Source organism: Myxine glutinosa, chromosome 6 (genome assembly GCF_964187855.1).
Source record: "Myxine glutinosa chromosome 6, kmMyxGlut1.1, whole genome shotgun sequence".
Taxonomy (NCBI): domain Eukaryota; kingdom Metazoa; phylum Chordata; class Myxini; order Myxiniformes; family Myxinidae; genus Myxine; species Myxine glutinosa.
Window position 1 is genome coordinate 141490809 of NC_136266.1, and position 19123 is coordinate 141509931.

At 45.2% G+C, this 19123-nt stretch overlaps 1 protein-coding gene across 10 annotated transcripts in view; it reads left to right on the forward strand.

Moving 5' to 3' along the window:
* ALDH18A1 (aldehyde dehydrogenase 18 family member A1) overlaps positions 1–10367 on the forward strand; it is a 67910-nt gene extending 57543 nt beyond the window's left edge. For all 10 annotated transcript variants that reach the window (XM_078780621.1, XM_078780619.1, XM_068121214.2 and 7 more), the window contains 4 exons: positions 294–415; positions 3489–3675; positions 9728–9823; positions 10002–10367. In XM_078780621.1, coding sequence (XP_078636747.1) covers positions 294–415; positions 3489–3675; positions 9728–9823; positions 10002–10213 — 617 coding nt within the window. In that variant the 3' untranslated portion in view covers positions 10214–10367. The remainder of the gene's footprint in view (positions 1–293; positions 416–3488; positions 3676–9727; positions 9824–10001) is intronic.
* The last annotated feature ends 8756 nt before the right edge of the window (positions 10368–19123 follow it).

A 19123-nucleotide genomic window follows, 5' to 3' on the forward strand; every position in this document is an offset into this window, starting at 1 on the left:
GTTTATTGTGGGGAATATTGACCTATTTCAATTTAAATTTCTATTTCTATGTCAGTGTTTGTTCGATAGAACGATGTACTCGTCTGATGATGAACATCAGGCATAAGATGATAGAGTAGGAGCTGGTGTTATTGGCAGAAATGACGTAGGTTAGGAATGCAAGTTCACAGGTAATATGTGATGTTGTGTTTCAGTATGCACAGTTAACATGTGACGTTGCATTATAGTGTGCACAGGTAATGTGGTGTGTTGTGTTTCAATGGGCACATGTAAGGTGTGATATTGTGCTTCAGTACGTGATTCCAAGTGTGACTACCCTGCGGCTTGCAATGCCATGGAAAGCTTGCTGATCCATCGCTCATTGCTCCGTTCTCCTTCTTTTGAGCAACTGGTGGACATGCTGCACTCAGAAAATGTAAGTCACTTCATTTCTGAGACCATAACTCTGGAATCTACCATATAAAACACAATGTCAGTTTGTGTGTTTTTACAGAGGTCAGTCCCCCTTCGTAAGGTAGGTTTTAAAGGCTAACCTTTTCGCAGTACGGTCTATTTTTGAGGATAAAACAAACTCGAAAAATATTTTCCATAAAAGAGTAATTATGGTTCTTCTATTGGAATTGTAGACGGTGGCTTGTAAACCGAGCCTCAAGGGCGGTGTACAGAAGGGTTTTTTAAAATAGTAATAAATACAAGACGCAGGGAGGTGAAATTCTCTGCACATGATGTGCAACGTACGCAGAGTAAAATGAGTGTTTATTTACATCCGTATGATGTCTAATAAATAAAGAAGATATAATGGACCAGGCCAGCTCAGATGGACCTGACACTAGGCCGAGGCTTCAGACTGTCACGCTCATAACGCTGTACTGTCCAATAAACTGTTCCAACGTCATTTTTGACGGACTTTTTACCAGCAACTACTATACCCCTTATCAGAGTCACCTGAGTGCCAAAACTAAAGCGTAGGCATTTCCATTGTTGAGAATGCGCTCTGGATGGATTACTGCTCCATCACATGGTGATGCTGGAAGCAGCCCTCATTCAGAGCTGCCTTCTCAATTTGGCATCCATTGGGAATTTGTGCACGTTATTAACAGAAATTTGGAATTTCGCCGAAGTAAGTCCATGCAACGGACTCGTCTTTTAAAAGATGTGGGATCTTTATAACATTCACACGCAAATGTCAGTAAATGGGGCAAACAACTTAACATCCTCTTCAAAAGATGGCATACCGAGTGACACAACATCCGACGTGCATGGGACTGCATGCGAAGCACGATTCAGTTGGGAATCTAACAGAGACTAGACATCTCAGAGGCGAGCGTTCGACCACTGAGTTTTCCTACCATAACTCTACAGAAGGTTAACATAGCCTTGCACACTTCCCATTCGTGGTTGTTGTCTTTGATAACACCGAGGAGACCTCTCTCGAGGAAATCTATACTTTCATCCCTTCAAACTAGATATAATTCAATTTGAAAAAGTTAATTTTTTTAAGGCATAGCACGTAGGGCAATGCCATCTGGAACAGCGTATGTATGTATGTATGTATGTATGTATGTATGTATGTATGTATGTATGTATGTCCCTTCCGCCAGCATTTTGCGGGTTTATTCCCTTTGACATTCGTTTTCTCTGCAACTGTTGTTCCGATTGACACGAAATTTTCACCATAGGAGTATTTATTTTAAAAATATTTTCGTACTAGTTTTTCGTACTAGTATTTTCGTACAGTACTAGTTTTTAATATTTTATTCCATTATTCTTTGACCCAACTATAAACTGTCATCCTGGTGTTTCACAGGCAGTGCGATTCATCAATGTGCCGTCCCTCGGATGGACGTTAAGCGGACGTCCTGTCTGCCAGAGTTATTTGGTGGACGTTAAAGAATCTTCAGTGTCCTTTGCAATAGAGTAGGTGAGCTATCGCAGGCACCATGAACAAATTACAAATTTACTAGTCGAACATCAGGCCAGGCCAGCCGGTTCGTAAAGACTCGGGCCAAGTTTCTCCCGGCCAACCTCACAAGTGGGAATAATAGTGGCTATTAAAGAAGAAGATTCCATTATTATTATTACACTAATTACTTTGAGATCTGATTACATGTTGTTATTAACAATGAAATAAATAATTTTGATATTGAAATTTCCGAGGTTATGTTTCCTTTTGGATGAATAAAAGCTTGAGCTTGTGTAATTGTATAATTCACTGCTTTTTTCATGTTCTGTCAATAACAAGAATATAAGACCCGTCGCTTCGCTGACGGACATACCAATCTTTGCTGCGATGACAAATCTATGGGGGAAGAAACAAAAAAAGATTCCTGGGAGATCCTGCTCTCCGTACAGGGATAACCAACGTCACATGTTGGCATTTGCAGTTTTGATATGCGTGTCCATGTACCCATAAAAAAAAAATTGGGATCACGAACATTCCCGGGAGTTACCCAAATCAACCGTAGTTGGATTTTTGGAAATCCGTTAATCCGCTCCTTTTCTTTTATAACATCGATAGATTACAGCGTAAATTTTCTTCCACTCTTCGGATTTTTCCCTTATCTGATTTGAATCCAAAATCTGTGTGTGTATCGAGCTCAAGGTTGATCAAGCAATGTGCATCCTACGTGATTCGAGTTTAACCACTTACCTTACCGGCCATTGCTCTTCACTCCTCACCACGGATTTTCTTTGCTCTGTTATGATCTTATTCAACCTTCCTTAGCCTCTTTATGTGCTGTTATCTCTGTTTATGGATAAGTGTGAATGCGTGTGGCACGGAGACATTGTTACCCTCGCCAGAGGAGAGGGTATTGCATTTGAGTCCGTTTGTTTGTTTGTCTGTTTGTCTGTTTGTCCGCACAGAATAAATATGATTTTCTCTGCAACCGTTGGTCCAATTGACAGGAAATTTTCACCATAGGTGCATCTCCACCAGTAGAATTTTTAAATGATAATTATGACGTCATAGGTCACGTGGTTCGGCCGCCATCTTGGAAAAATCGAAAAAACTTACACATCTATATCTCAGAAAGTGCTGAATAGAAAAAATTGAGACATGGCTCATTGTAAAGAACTCTCCAAGGGGAATAAAATATGTTAATTATGATTTCATAGGTGCCTCCATTATGACGTCATAATTCGACAAGTACAAACTTCATCCGATCAAGATGAAATTTCTTGAGCATAATCTAGGAATAAATTAGTTTAGAAAAAAAAATCATGACGTCATCAGTCACGTGGTTCGGCCTCCATATTTGTTTTAACACAAAAGCCTTTAAAAAAAACACTGAAAATACATCCTGGCGAGGGTTTGCAATCTCTGATTGCTCTTTTTCTTGTTTTATTTGATTTATACAAGTTAACAAAGGAAATGAAAGCAGAGCTTTTCATATCAGCAAGGTTTCTGATAGAGCATGCTACCTTCTTCCCTCAATCTTGTGGACATAAACTAGAGTCTCTCGTTATGTTGACTTCTTTGCATACAGGTACAGATAAGGGCTGGTCCACGGTTATCCAAGGAGCTGGCCTTTGGGCCAACAACGGCGGCCAACCTGCGGACTGAGTACGGTGGACTGGCCTGTACACTGGAAGTCGTGGACAACGTCCGTGCAGCCGTGTCCCACATTCATCACTATGGAAGCGGGCACACAGACACCATCGTCACTGAGGATGGTCTCTGCCCAATTTTCTTACAACATTTTCGTAGAACATTACACTTTAAGAAAACAGTCCAGTAATACTCATAGTAAAGTCAATTGTCATACTGTTTGTGTCTTTGTGTGGGTTTGTTTGACTTTTATGCATTCCATAACCACTGGAAGGAATGAGTTGAAAACTGGTGGTTGTACTAGGGGTGTACATGGAAAGGTTTTAAGTGATACCAATATTTCATAGCCCCCAGGGTTTTGAGAATTGGCTTTGTAAATGTGTATCATGTCGCGCCATGCCTGATGTGAGGGGTTATTACAAGTCATAACTAGAACGCACACCTTTCATACCATTTTACATTTTGTAAACCATTGATAGACCGGATCTGGATCCAGACCTAAACCAAAATCGAATTGGCTTGTTCCTATAACCTACTCAACTCATCAACCAAGTTCCGTCCGAATCCATCCACAATGATTTAAAATATCGTGCTATATTTTGGCCCTATCTCTCTGAAGAATCACTTAAAATTCCTCTTATCCGGATCCGGATCTTCACTAAAATTTAAGCAATTATTCCTTGTCACACACCCAACCTGTCCAATACGTTTCGTCCGAATCCATCCATAACTTTTTGAGATATCCTGCGCACAGGCAGACAAACAGGAAGGGGTGAAAACCTAACCTCTGCCCACCGGTAATAAAATACTGTGCAATTCTCTGCATGAAAATATTGATATCATAGAAGTGGGGGAGTTATCACATCATACTGTTTGTGTGTTTCTTTTAATTTCTGGACGGAATGGGTTGAAAATGGTGATTTTACTTGGGGGTGCACACGGAAAGGTTGTAGATGGCCAAGTGGGAACATTACGAGAACTGAATGTCCTTGCCCCCAGCCAACTCTCTCCACTCTCCAACCTTATTGATATCCCTCCTCAAACAATATTCATATATCAACCTCTTTTCCTCCCACCTTACTTCCTCAACCTATCCGCTCTCTGCAATTCTCTCTTCCCCATCCGCACCAAGTGTCAGGCCCACTTCAGCCGGTTTCTCACAAAGCTCTCCATCATGCTTACTTGCAGACCTCCTTCTGGAAGTCGTGAACACCATCCATCCTTGTAAAGTATCTCGACAAACTGCGATCAATTGTCGTACGCGTTTATTCACTCTGCCAATCAAGGCCCGATTCACAGCAGCGCCATCCGAGCTCTGGCGTAGGGATACAACCCGGTCCCGGTGTAGGGATACAACGGTGAACATTTGCACTGCATACATGACATCCTCCCCTTTAAGTCCAAAATTACCAAGAGCAATATACGTGCTAGATTTCCAGAATTGACATTTCAAAAGCAACATTTCCAAAACATGTGAAAATATGTGTGCAAACGGTTATGAGAATAATGAAAATACGTGAAAATAGAACATGTGTCAACGTGAAAAAAAACATCTTCAAAGATTCAACCGGTCGGGTGCTTTTCTCTCACGCATTGAGCGTCGCGGTGTACCAGTGGATACAGAGTCCGAGGTGATTCCTTTGGGTCGCGGTGTACCAGTGGATACAGAGTCCGAGGTGATTCCTTTGGTCTCCACGAAGGGTGTAGCGTTTGCAGAGGTTTTCGGGGCATCCGAGCTGGCTGGAGCGGCCACGACGATCTCCGGCAGTGGCGGGTCGAACTGTTGTCCTGACTGTGACGATGCTACAGGCTCCATCGACTCACAGTGACGGTAGGTTATGTGGTCCTGATGTCGACGAATTTTGCGGCCGTCCTGCAGGCGAATCACACTGGACAGTGGACCTGGCTTCTCGATGATGTCTCCCGGTAGCCACGTCGCACCTGCACCAAAATTTCGGGCAAACACTGGATCTCCAATGTTGATACATCGACTGTTGGACGTCTTATCGTGCACCAACTTTTGATTAAGCTGGCTCTGATAAACATTTGATGATATGTCTGGTTTGAGATTGTCAAGTGTCGATCTCAAGTGTCGTTTCATCAATAACTCAGACGGAGCTGCACCGGTTGTTGATTGTGGCGTGATGCGGTATTTGAACAGGAGACGAGACAGCTTTGTTTCCAGGGTTCCCTCCTGAAGTTTCTGCAATCCGGATTTGATGATTCCCACGGATCGTTCGGCCAAGCCATTTGAAGCCTGGTGATGTGGGCTGACAAACTTATGTTTGATGCCGTTCCGACGTGTGAACTTGGCAAACTCGGTACTGGAAAAACACGAAAAACATGGATCATCCTGGGCAGACCATGAGTGGCGAAACAGCGTCTGAGTCTTTCGATGACAATGGCTGACGTAGTACCACGCGTCACATAGGCATCAATCCATTTTGTGTGCGCGTCCGTAATTATTAGAATCATGCTGCCGTTAATAGGCCCGGCATAATCGAGATGTAGGCGATGCCACGGTTCGCTGGGCCATTCCCAGGGATGCAGTGGCGCTTTCGCAGGTGTATTCCGGGTGCTCTGGCAGGGGTAACAATGTCGAACATGATGTTCGATATCAGCATCAAGATTCGGCCACCACACATAGTTTCTGGCGAGTGACTTCATCTTCACAATCCCGGGGTGACAGTCATGGATTTCATCCATGACCCTGGAACGCAGATTTTTCGGGATCACGACACGACATCCCCAGAGTAGGCAACCATTTTCCACGCTGAGTTCGTTTTTACGTGCTTTAAAAGCCGCAAAATCTGGGTCACCCTCAGGTAGCAAATGCCATCCAAGCTGTACAGCCTGGACAGTTCTGGACAGAACGGGGTCTCGTCGAGTATGAGTGCGGATCTGGCCAGAATCGACAGCACAATCTTCCAGATGATCCATCAGTGCGATAATGGATCCTGGTGTAGGCGAATCATCAACGGATTCTGGAAGGGGTAACCGACTCATGGCATCTGCATTTGTGATAGACGAACCGGGCTTATAACATATGGTGTAGTCATAAGCAGCGAGAAACAGGGACCAGCGGATGATCCTGGGCGGTAGTGTGTCAGATGTCGCCTTAGTTGGACCAAACAGACTGATCAGCGGCTTGTGATCAGTGCGAATCGTGAAATGATGTCCAAGAAGGTACTGGCGAAATTTGCCAACGCCGAAAACGATTCCCAATCCTTCCTTGTCAAGTTGGGAATAGTTTTTCTCTGCCGGGGTCAACGTTCTGGATGCAAATGCAACCGGTCTTTCTGTACCATCATGCATCACGTGCGATAATACACTCCCCACTCCATACCGACAGGCATCGCATGTCAGCACAAGATCCTTCTCTGGATCAAAATGAACGAGAACATTGGACGATTTGAGCAGATCCTTAGAGGTCTGGAATGCTGATTGTTCACTAGACCCCCAGCTCCAGGAGACTCCTTTCCTCAAAAGCCGATAAAGGGGGCCCAAAACGTCGGTCACATTCGGGATGTAACGACCATAGAACTGAAGCAAACCGAGGTATGACTTCAATTCGGTCACATCTCGTGGAGAAGGAGCATCCTTGATAGCTCGGACTTTCTCATCTGTCGGGTGTAGACCCTCGGCATCAATCGTATGACCCAGGTACGTGACTGATGGCACCATAAACTTGCACTTGTCTCGACGCAAACGTAGGCCGGAGTCCGAAATCTTCTTCAGAACTCTCTCCAGGTTCTGTAGATGTTCCGCGTCCGTACGACCAGTAACCAGAATATCATCCTGGTAACAAACGACGTTGCGTTCGGCAGCAAACAAACTGTCCATGACACGCTGATAAATTCCAGGTGCAGATTTCACTCCAAAACTAAGTCGGTGGTACCTATACAACCCACGATGCGTGTTGATGGTAAGATACTGTTTCGAATTCTCGTCCAAGCAGAGCTGTAGATAGGCGGATTTGAGATCGAGTTTCGTAAAAGTCTTGCCTCCCGTGAGACGAGCATAGAGGTCTTCGATCCTCGGGATTGGATATTTATCCAATGAAGAACACCTGTTCACGGTCATTTTATAATCTCCACATATGCGGATGGACTGGTCCGATTTTATGACTGGAACGATGGGCGCCGCCCATTCGGCATACTGGATTTGCTCGATGATCCCCAGATTTTCAAGATGATCCAGTTCCTTGTCAATCCGCTCACGCAGGGCGAAAGGGACTGGGCGAGCCCTGCAAAATATAGGATTGGCATCCCGGTCAACCCTGAGTTTAGCCGTATGTCCTTTCAAGGTTCCAAGCTCATCCTTGAAGACATCCGGGTACGTATCCAGCACATTTTTGAGTGTGTATGCTGCGGTAGGAGAAACATTGGCTGCCCGGAGTTGATGAATGCTTTCCCACTTCAGTCGAATTATGCTCAACCAGTTCCTGCCGAGTAAGGAAGGGCCCTTTCCAGGAATGACGATCAGGGGTAGGTGAAACTCACGGTTATCGTAGCCCACCGTGACATCACATGTACCGCAGGGAACAATCTTCTCACCTGTATAGGTGGAGAGTCCATAGGTAGTAGGTTTCAGATGGGGTCGGTCAGCATCACTCCACAGGTTTGTGAAAACAGCATGGCTGATGAGCGAGACGGCCGCACCAGTGTCGACCTCCATTTGCAATGGTCGATTGTTGACGACAACATTGGCAAGAAGAGGGTCCCGCCTATGGTGAGAATCAATATGAAGCAGGTCATACGATTCTGAGTTGTCGGAAACAGAGCTCACCTGGTCAAGCTCGGGTTCCTCCGAACCGATAAACTGATGAATCTTGTCAGCAGCTTTTCCTTTTCCCGATTTGCGAGTGATGCAAGCTGGAGCAATATGGCCAGTTTTCGAACAGAAATGGCAGGTGGCATCTTTGAACCGACACGTCTCCGGAGGGTGCTTTCCGTTGCACCGAAAACAGTTGTTGTGGGTTTGAGACTGCACTGGCTTCTGACGAGGAGCCTTGTTCCAACGTTGTGGCTGAACATGATCCAACCGATTCACAGCAGGGCTGGTACCAGATGAGCGAGTGGCACCGATGCTTGTAGCGTTGCGTTCAGCACTTTCCATGGAAATTGCGGTGTCTCTGGCATTTTGGAACGTCAGTCTTCTCTCAGCAAGCAGGCGTCTACGAGTGCGGTCATCGGACATGCCAACCACCAGCAAATCACGAAGCATGTCATCAATTGTGTCCCCAAACTCACACAGATGTGACAGTTTTTTGAGGTGTGCAATGAAGTCTGCGATCGACTGACCTTGCTGCTGTCTGCACATGTAAAAATTAAACCGACACAGGATGACTGAAGGAGATGGGTTGCAATGTTCCTTCAAAGCGGCCTTGAGCTCTGCATACGTGAGCTCCTGGATTGTCCGAGGCCGAATCAGGTTTTTAACGAGTGTGAACGTCTCACCTCCGCAAACGGACAGGAAGACGGCCTTCATCAGGCCTTCGGTCGCAATGCCGTTCGCCTCGAAGTAGAAAGACAAACGCTCAGAATACGTGTCAAAATCCCCCTCATGAGGGTCGAATTCATCGATATGGCCGAAAGATGTCATGGTCTAGATGTTTACCTTCGTCGCCATGTAAAGTATCTCGACAAACTGCGATCAATTGTCGTACGCGTTTATTCACTCTGCCAATCAAGGCCCGATTCACAGCAGCGCCATCCGAGCTCTGGCGTAGGGATACAACCCGGTCCCGGTGTAGGGATACAACGGTGAACATTTGCACTGCATACATGACAATCCTCACCATCTATCCTCCTTCATCCAAGCCAAAGATACCAAGGAATTTTTATCATCCACAATGCAGAGGATGCACCATTTAACAGCCCAACTATAGGAAAACTTGCACCAGTCCACAATGCTCCATCAATGCACTCACTACAAGCCAAATATTGTTGTCGGAATCCATTCTCCCGGGAATCGTACTCTCATGTATACAAGCACAGTTGATTTAGCTATTGGATATCGTAAGGAGAATAAAAGAGGATTGAATTTGGGAGTAATTCAGTAAAATAGATCAGTAAGAACGAGCATTGACTCATTGACTAAGATACTGCTTGATAATGATCTTTGTGATGTAGTCTCTCGTGTTTCTAACTCATTCTCTATCCCGTGGTTTTCCAGAACCATCAGCTGAATATTTTCTGTGCCACGTGGACAGCGCCTGCGTTTTCTGGAATGCATCGACACGCTTCGCGGACGGTTATCGGTTTGGCCTCGGTCTGTCTGCACATCAAGATGAATTTTTATCTCACAAATATATTAGTATTAGTATATATTACCTATCTTTTTGGGGGTTTAGAATAAGTATAATTGATTTGGAGGAGATTTTAAAAGTGCTTCAAATACAGAAAATTGATTTTCTGTAACTCACTCCGCTGACTATTTGTCATTGCAGGTGCAGAAGTCGGCGTGAGCACATCTCGCATTCATGCCCGTGGGCCCGTAGGCCTTGAAGGTCTCCTGTCCACCAAATGGGTCTTGCGGGGGAGCGGCCACGCCGCAGCAGATTTTTCCGAGGGTGGAGGACATCAGTATACACATGAGGCCTTACCCACAGACAACTCCTGGGGAGTCTGGGAACTCGAAAAAGCTGGGAAAGGGGTTTAAGTGGAGGATAGGAGGTATTCCCTTTCAATTATGTCCACATTTCCACCTAAAATCTGTGCTATGACTGAGTGTTCAGCAGGACATGCCAGCTATTTCTCCGTACACAATTTCATTTATCATCATGAAGTAGACATTAAAACTTTTTTTTTTCTTCTGTGGCTTGTCGCTGCAAATAACATTGAATAGCGTATATCTTTTCTTCTTAGTGCAGTGACCATTAGCAAGTGTCGTGTTGATGCGAGAGTGACATTTGTGGCCCGACAGTGATAACGAATCATTTTTTTGAATTTCTCAGCATCCGTCTATCTGCAGTCGAGCATTCATCACCAATCCCAATTACAGTGCCTCGCCACAGGCACTTGAGATTTTTTTTTTTTTTTTTTGTATACAAGATCGAGGCTCGTGAAAGAGCGAACATTAATCACACAGAAAGACAAACAGACACACAAAACAAATAACATCGGGAGCGGTAGACAAGATGGGGAGAGAGGGGGAAGGACACAAACACAACATTTGAGAGCAGGGACCGAGAGATATGGAGACATCGAGAGAACTGTGGGAGGGAGAGGGCTTTGGGGGGGAGGCATGGGAAGGGGGGGGGGGGGGGGTGGGAGAGGTATAAAACATATGGACACTGCCAAGACTTCCAGGAAAGAAGTTGGAATTTCAAACAAGGTGGATCTGGCGTGAATTAGTGGGGGTAGAAAAGATCAAGGTTTTGGATGGGGGAAGATAAGAGATGGTGGTGAACAGCTGTTTTGAAGACCTGGAAGGAGGAGTGTGATTGAAGTGAGTGTGGGAGTTTGTTCCAGAGGCGGGAGAAAAGAGGAATGAAAGAGTGAAGGTGAGCAGAGAGCCGAGATTTCGGCAGTTTAACCATCAGAGGGTTGCTGGCAGATCTTGTGCGACCTGTAGGAATATTTGGGGGACAGAGCACAGAGAGAGCTGGGGGAGCAAGGCCGGAGAGGAGTCGGTAGAAGACAGAAAGACCACCTACCTGCCTGCGGTGAGTGAGTGAAAGTATATCCCATAGAAAAACCGATTTGTTGTTTTGAACGTAATGCCAGATTCATTTCTCCATACTATCTGGAGGGGCAAGCCTAGTGTTGGCTTAGCGGTTAGGGATCCTAGGATCCTGGGTTCGAATCCCGGTCGATCGCTGAATTAACACCAGAGGGGTTTCGAATCCCGGTCGATCGCTGAATTAACACCAGGAGGGTTTCATTCATTCATTCATTCATTCATTCAGGGTTGACAGCCTGTCATCCTTCCGGGGTCGGCAAATTGAGTACCAGTTTACTGCTTATTCCCTGTGTGTCGCAAGAGGCGACTAACAGGGTTGGCGGCAGGAAGGGCATCCAGCCATAAAACATTGCTTCAAAAAGGGGACCAGGTGCCCGAAAAACGCCAACCCCTGCTCTGCGGGGGAAAAAATGGCCTCGAAAGGTGGTTCTTTTTTCTATACTATCTGGCGGGCATATAGGGTCTTTGGGTTTGCTTTCTTCATACCCAGAATGAAGTCACCTTTTGGTGAATTTATAGCTCTCAGGAATCCAAGTGAAAACTTTCTGCATTTGCAGGAATTCTGCTGATGTGAGCAGTTGTTCCAGCTACATATTTTCCTTTTTCATTTTCTCCTATTATTTCTTCCCCTATATAATTTATATTGACTTGAAGGGGTACCAGGCATTTCCCAGTGCTGTTCTAATTCTGTTGGAATTTTAAAGAAATCAAATTTTTTTTTGTTCTAAAAAATTTTTGGCAGGTGCCTGGAAACACTTCCCCAAGTCTGGTGCTTAATGGTTAAGGTGGCAGGCTAAAAGTCGCAAGGTTCTGAGTTCAAGCCCCTGTCAGCCGTTGAATTAACTCCAGGTGGGTTGACTCAACCTGTCATCCTTCTAAGGTCAGTAAAATGAGTACCAGCTTCCTGGGATGAATGAGCCATTCGAGTATCCTGTGTTGAAGTCTAGGATTGTGCCCTATAGCCAAGAAAATGCTTCGGCAGCCCTATACATCTGAAGATACAAAAAGGAGTGGTCATCATCAAAATACTTCCCGACAACCACTAAGGAATGGCGTCAGGTATCATTTAATATTACCTTTCACATAGCTACAAAGGCTTCGGCTCGATAGAGCGATTTCGTTTTAAAACACAACTACTGCGTGTGGGGACGGGCTGGTAACTCCTGCTAAAGTAAGAGTGAGAGATTTGGATGGTACAAACTGAAGTGCTTAATAAAATGGATGGAAAAGCCTGATAATGTACAGGAAAACATCGACGTATGGGGTCTCGCATGTGGAGCTTGAGGGAAGTGGCTCACCTGCCATAAAACCACGGGGACGTGATAATAACAATGCTGATCCTTACCGAGTACAGTAGATCTGTGAGAATGAACGATCAATAGATCAAAAGTAGATTTGCGTGTGGACACACTCACCGACTTATACACAGACTGATTACATTAGCTTATCATCCCTTGGAGAATTTTTTTTTTTGGGGATACAAGATCGAGGCTCGTGAAAGAGCTAACATTAATCACACAAAAAGTCAAACCGACACATAAAACACAAAATAAGGGGAGCGGTAGACAAGATGGGGAGAGAGGGGGGAGGACACAAGCACAACATTTGAGAGCAGGGACATCGGGAGAAATGTGGGAGGGGGAGGGCTTGGGGGGAGGTGGGAGAGGTATAAAACATATGGACACTGCAAGGACTTCCAGGAAAGAAGTTGGAATTTCAAAAAAAAGTGTATCTGGGGTGAATTAGCGGGGGTAGAAAAGATCAAGGTTTTGGATGGGGGAAGATAAGAGATGGTGGTGAACAGCTGTTTTAAAGACCTGGAGGGTGGAGTGGGATTGAAGGGAGTTTTAATGAGCAAGGCTTCCATTTTGACTGGTCTCCCATCTCTACCGCCTCTGACATCAACTCATCCTGGGAATTCTTTCAAAGTAAATTGCTCTCTCTCATGCACAGATTTATCCAATCTCGTCTTCAGTTGTCATACCCTTCCTCCCGTCCATGGTACACGGAATCTTGTGGTGAGGCTGTTGCCCTGAAACAACTTGCTTTCGTCTCCTGGAAAGCAAATCCAACGGAAGGAAATCTCATTTCCTTTCACAAAGCCCAAAACAAGTGTGTGTCCACCCTCAGGAGAGCCAGGAAACAATATCTCACCGTTCTCAAGACCGAACTCTCTTATCTGTCTCCCTCTTCCAAATCCTGGTGGCGTCTGGTCAAATCTGTTTCTGGTGTTTGTTCCTCCTCCATCCCCTCCCTCACCTCAAACGGCTTAACGGCTGACTCCGCACGTGAAAAAGCTGCATGCCTCAACTCTGTGTTTGCCTCTAAATCTTGTGTCCCAAACCCATCCCTCTCTGTACCCACCGTACCCAGTCGTACCCAGCTGCTCCTGGACTCCGTGTCCTTTCCTCCTGACAAGGTGGAAAAGTTTCTGTCAACCCTCGACTCTGATTCTGCAACTGGTCCTGACGGCATCAGCCCACGGGTCCTAAAATCATGTGCTTCCGCTCTTTCACTCCCTCTTTCTGTTCTCTTCACCCTCTCTTTTGCTCAAGGTCATCTGCCATCTGCTTGGAAATCAGCCAACATCTCCGCTTTGCACAAAAAAGGTGCAAAAACAGATTCCAGCAACTACAGACCAATCAGCCTTCTCCCAATTATCAGCAAAGTCATGGAATCCATCATTGCTTCAGATATGAAATCTTTCCTCTTCTCCAATGGCTTGATCTCTGATCATCAATTTGGTTTCAGACCTGGTCACTCTACTCTGGACATGCTGCTTCTGCTTTCTCAACAATGGATGGAGGTCCTCAACGCCAAACAGGAAATTAGAGCCGTCTCCCTTGACATTTCACGTGCCTTCGATACGGTCTGGCACCCCGCTCTGCTCACCAAACTCTCCTCCTTTGGTATCCATGGAAATCTCCACGCATGGCTGGCGGACTTCCTCTCTGGTCGTAGTCAACGTGTGGCCCTGAATGGGTTTCTCTCATCTCCTCTTCCTGTTCAGGCTGGAGTTCCCCAAGGTAGTGTTCTGGGCCCAGTGCTTTTTCTGGTCTTCATCAATGATCTCTCTGACTCTCTTAAAAATCCTCTCTATCTCTTTGCTGACGACTCTACTCTCTGTCGCTCCATTCCTCATCCCTCAGATCGGCAGTCTGCAGCCTCCTCACTCTCTGCAGACCTGGACAAAATCACAGACTGGGCAAACAAATGGAACATGTCTTTCAATCCTGATAAATCTCACACTCTTACGATGTCTCTCCGAAAAGACCGACTGGAAAACCCTCCCATCCACTTTCTGAATAATCCTCTCCAAGAAGTTCTGTCACTCAAGGTTTTGGGTCTCACTATTTGCCATGATCTTTCCTGGGAAAACCACATTTCAAATCTGGCCTCCAAAGCCAGTCGCCGACTGGGCATCCTCCGTCATGCGAAGTCCTTCCTCGGCACACCTGAGCTCCTCACCACATACAAGGCTTTCATCCGCAGCTCTATGGAATACTGCTCTCCCCTCTGGTCTGGTGCTCCTGCCTCACACCTAGCCTGTCTTCACGCTGTTGAAACCAAAGCGTTCAGAATCATTGGAATCTCCCGCGATGAAGCTAACTCCAAGGGCCTTTCACTCACTCACCGCAGGCAGGTTGGTGGTCTTTCCGTCTTCTACTGACTCCTCTCTGGCCTTGCCCCCCCAGCCCTCTCTGGGCTCTGTCCCCCAAATATTCCTACAGGTCGCAGAAGATCTGCCTGCAACCCTCTTATGGTTAAACTGCCAAAATCAAGACTTTCTGCTCACCTTCATTCCTCTTTTCTCCCGCCTCTGGAACAAACTCCCTCACTCTCTTCAATCCCACTCCACCCTCCAGGTCTTTAAAACAGCTGTTCACCACCATCTCTTATCCTCCCCCATCCAAAACCTTGATCTTTTCTACCCCCGCTAATTTCGGTCCCCTTGTGTTTTATACTTCTCCCATCCCCCCCAACCCCCCCCCCCTTCCCACGCCTCCTGCCCCCAAGCCCTCTCCCTCCCACACTTCTCCCTGCTCTCAAATGTTGTGGTTGTGTGCTTCCCCTTCTCTCCCCATCTTGTCTTCCGCTCCCTCTTTTTGTATATTTTGTTTGTCTGGTTGATTTGTTTGTGAAATAAATGTTAGCTCTTTCACGAGCCTCGATTCAGTATACAAAAAAAAGAAAAAAAAAAGGCTTTAAAAAACAATTTTTTACCATCATACTTTTGGACACTTAAATTTCCTGTCAAAAAGAAATGATTTCCCTTGCATTCTGATTTAAACTCTCTTCTATTGTCTGATCCATATTTTGGAAAATACTCTTTTTGGGTGGGGTTGGGGGGGGGGGTGTGGGGTGGAATTTGGTGCTTTAAGCATAAACTAGTTATTGTAGCCGTTTTGCAATAATTTTGCCACGGTGCATTCCAAAAATCTGAGGAAGACCCTCACAATATTCCAAGACATGCCAACATTGTTTTTCTTTATCAACATACATGTCTAAGTAGATGTGACTAGCAAGAACGAGTCTTCGACTATGGTAACGTGAGTAACTCACTTGTATAAGTTTTTGAACACTCCACGTATTTCAAGAAAGATCGTCAAACGTTTACATTTTCCTTTCATACTTGTTGCTTGCCATTTCTACAAAAAAGAAGATTGGAATAAAGTGGAAAAGAAACACGTTCAGGAGAAATATTAATTAGAAATGGAAACAGGTTGTTGAAAGTCAAATGCTTATACCATTAGATACATAAATATAGGTTTACAATTATTGCACACTAAATGTGATTAAGCTATGATTGTACACTCAAATCCCATGTACTGTGTGTGCTTCTTTATCCATTTTCTATACAAATGTCTGTGAAATTTATGTAAAACTGCACTGTTGTCTCAGTAAGCCTTAGCACTGTAAACAAAGAAGAAAAAAAAGAAAAATATTCAGAGTACCCTAAAGGTAGTAAAGCCTCCTGTTTGATTTCCTGATAATATTGTAATGGGTTTGGAGTCTGGGGGTATCATGAGCGTGGTGTATTTTTGGAATAAATTTTTGGAAATTTTGATCGACATCGTTCACGTGATATTCACATCACATCCCCCCACATCCCCCCACCGTATCATGAGCGTGGTGAGGGGGAGGCTCAGACCCATTCCCTGACCTCTGACCCAGAGACCACCAGGCCATGGATAACTTTGCGACCCAACGGGTGGTTAAGCAACCGCGGACGCCGTTTGGGATAATTATGTCTAACAGTGTACTCATGCCTTCAGTGACGTGTTACCTATTGGAGACCCAATGACCACAACTGGGGCACCGCACACTCAATGCCCATCTGTCTAATTATTACAGCTGAGTGCAACCATGGGTTGGATGTTGGCTAAACCAGTGGAGCGAATCACTGAGGTATAATCATCCCGTCTATCTAATACGGACCAATGAAGGAAAAGGGACAACCGAGCAGGTTTGAAAGCACAGTTTACCAAGCTATTAAACAATCATGTACGTATCAATCATAATCATAGTCGGACCCCACTATCCACGGTTGATAAAATGCGACCTGTTTCTCTATTCGCGGAGGTTTTTTTTCTTTCTATTTGCGGCTGTTCCGCGAATTCGCGGTTTTTCGGAGGTGCAAAAAAAAAAATTCACAAGCCGCAAACTTCACACATTTATAAAACCCATCTTTCACCAGCCATGCATAAAGCAGGTGGACATACACAAAAAACATATTCTACGAGCCACCAGCATGACCTGCTTCTACATTCGCTGCCGTGTGCTTCTTGTTTTCACGGTTTTTGCAGGATATCTAGTCAATCACACTGAATAGCTTGACGTGATATCCCCCCACCGTTCACAGGTAAACAATGTTTTGCAGAATATTCCACCATTCACACTGTGAATAGTTTGACGTGATATCCCACCAGCTGCATAACACGTCATCCCCGCGAGTTACTGTACAGAATGAAAACACTCCACAGTATCTATGAGTGTAATTAACTGTCTCCCTTTTCCCCAATTGAAACAACTAGGGCATGCCCGTACTATATATATATATCTAAAATTATATCCCCCCCCTCTATTTACATGAAATGGTTTGGTCCAAAGCGAACGGCTTGCGAGTGGTGACAATCCCCCCCCTCTATTTACATGAAATGGTTCGGTCCAAAGCGAACGGCTTCCGGAGTTTGGTAAAGAAATCGCCATCGCGTACACAAACGCGCAGGAAAGCGAATGAATCGCAAATTCGTTTTTATTAGTTTTAAAACATCGTTTAACGCCAACATAGCGCCAACATAGTTTGCAAACGTGAAATAAATGAATACGCTCTCAAATGTGCCATCCGAGGCAGAGTGTGTCCGCCACGTTCGGCACACGCGATCGTTCGCTGCTCTCTGATTGGTTGAATCGTTTTTTGGACATAGCTCGGTAAGTAATTGTCCGATTAATATGAAACCTTGAAAAGGCACATCCTCGGGTCCCCAGCAATATACCTGGCAAGTTAAAAGTATATCGGACCCGTGGTTGTCGAGAAACAGCGGTCACAGACAAACAGACGTACAGACGTACAAACGTACAAACGTACAGACAGAGATTACTGGAATTATAGATAGATGGCATGGCATGCATTCGCGGATCATCATCGACATTTGTGGGTTTTGCCTCACCATTTCAGGGATATTCATCGACATTCACGGGTTTTGCCTCGTCATTTCCGGGATATTCATCGACATTCATGGGTTTTGCCTCGCCATTTCAGGGATATTCATCGACATTCGTGGGTTTTGCCTCGCCATTTCCGGGATATTCATCGACATTCGTGGGTTTTGTCTCACCATTTCAGGGATATTCATCGACATTCGTGGGTTTTGTCTCACCATTTCAGGGATATTCATCGACATTCACGGGTTTTGCCTCACCATTTCTGGGATATTCATCGACATTCGTGGGTTTTGCCTCGCCATTTCCGGGATATTCATCGACATTCGTGGGTTTTGTCTCACCATTTCAGGGATATTCATCGACATTCGTGGGTTTTGTCTCACCATTTCAGGGATATTCATCGACATTCGTGGGTTTTGTCTCACCATTTCAGGGATATTCATCGACATTCACGGGTTTTGCCTCGCCATTTCAGGGATATTCATCGACATTCACTGGTTTTGCCTCGTCATTTCCAGGATATTCATCGACATTCACGGGTTTTGCCTCGCCATTTCAGGGATATTCATCGACATTCGTGGGTTTTGTCTCACCATTTCAGGGATATTCATCGACATTCGCGGGTTTTGCCTCACCATTTCAGGGATATTCATCGACATTCGTGGGTTTTGCCTCGCCATTTCAGGGATATTCATCGACATTCACGGGTTTTGCCTCGCCATTTCAGGGATATTCATCGACATTCGTGGGTTTTGTCTCACCATTTCAGGGATATTCATTGACATTCGCGGGTTTTGCCTCACCATTTCAGGGATATTCATCGACATTCGCGGGTTTTGCCTCGCCATTTCAGGGATTTTCATCGACATTCGCGGGTTTTGCCTCACCATTTCAGGGATTTTCATCGACATTCGTGGGTTTTGTCTCACCATTTCAGGGATATTCATCGACATTCGTGGGTTTTGTCTCACCATTTCAGGGATATTCATCGACATTTGTGGGTTTTGCCTCACCATTTCAGGGATCTTCATCGACATTCGTGGGTTTTGTCTCACCATTTCAGGGATTTTCATCGACATTCGTTGGTTTTGCCTCAACATTTCAGGGATTTTCATCGACATTCGTGGGTTTTGCCTCGCCATTTCAGGGATATTCATCGACATTCGTGGGTTTTGCCTTGCCATTTCCGGGATATTCATCGACATTCATGGGTTTTGCCTC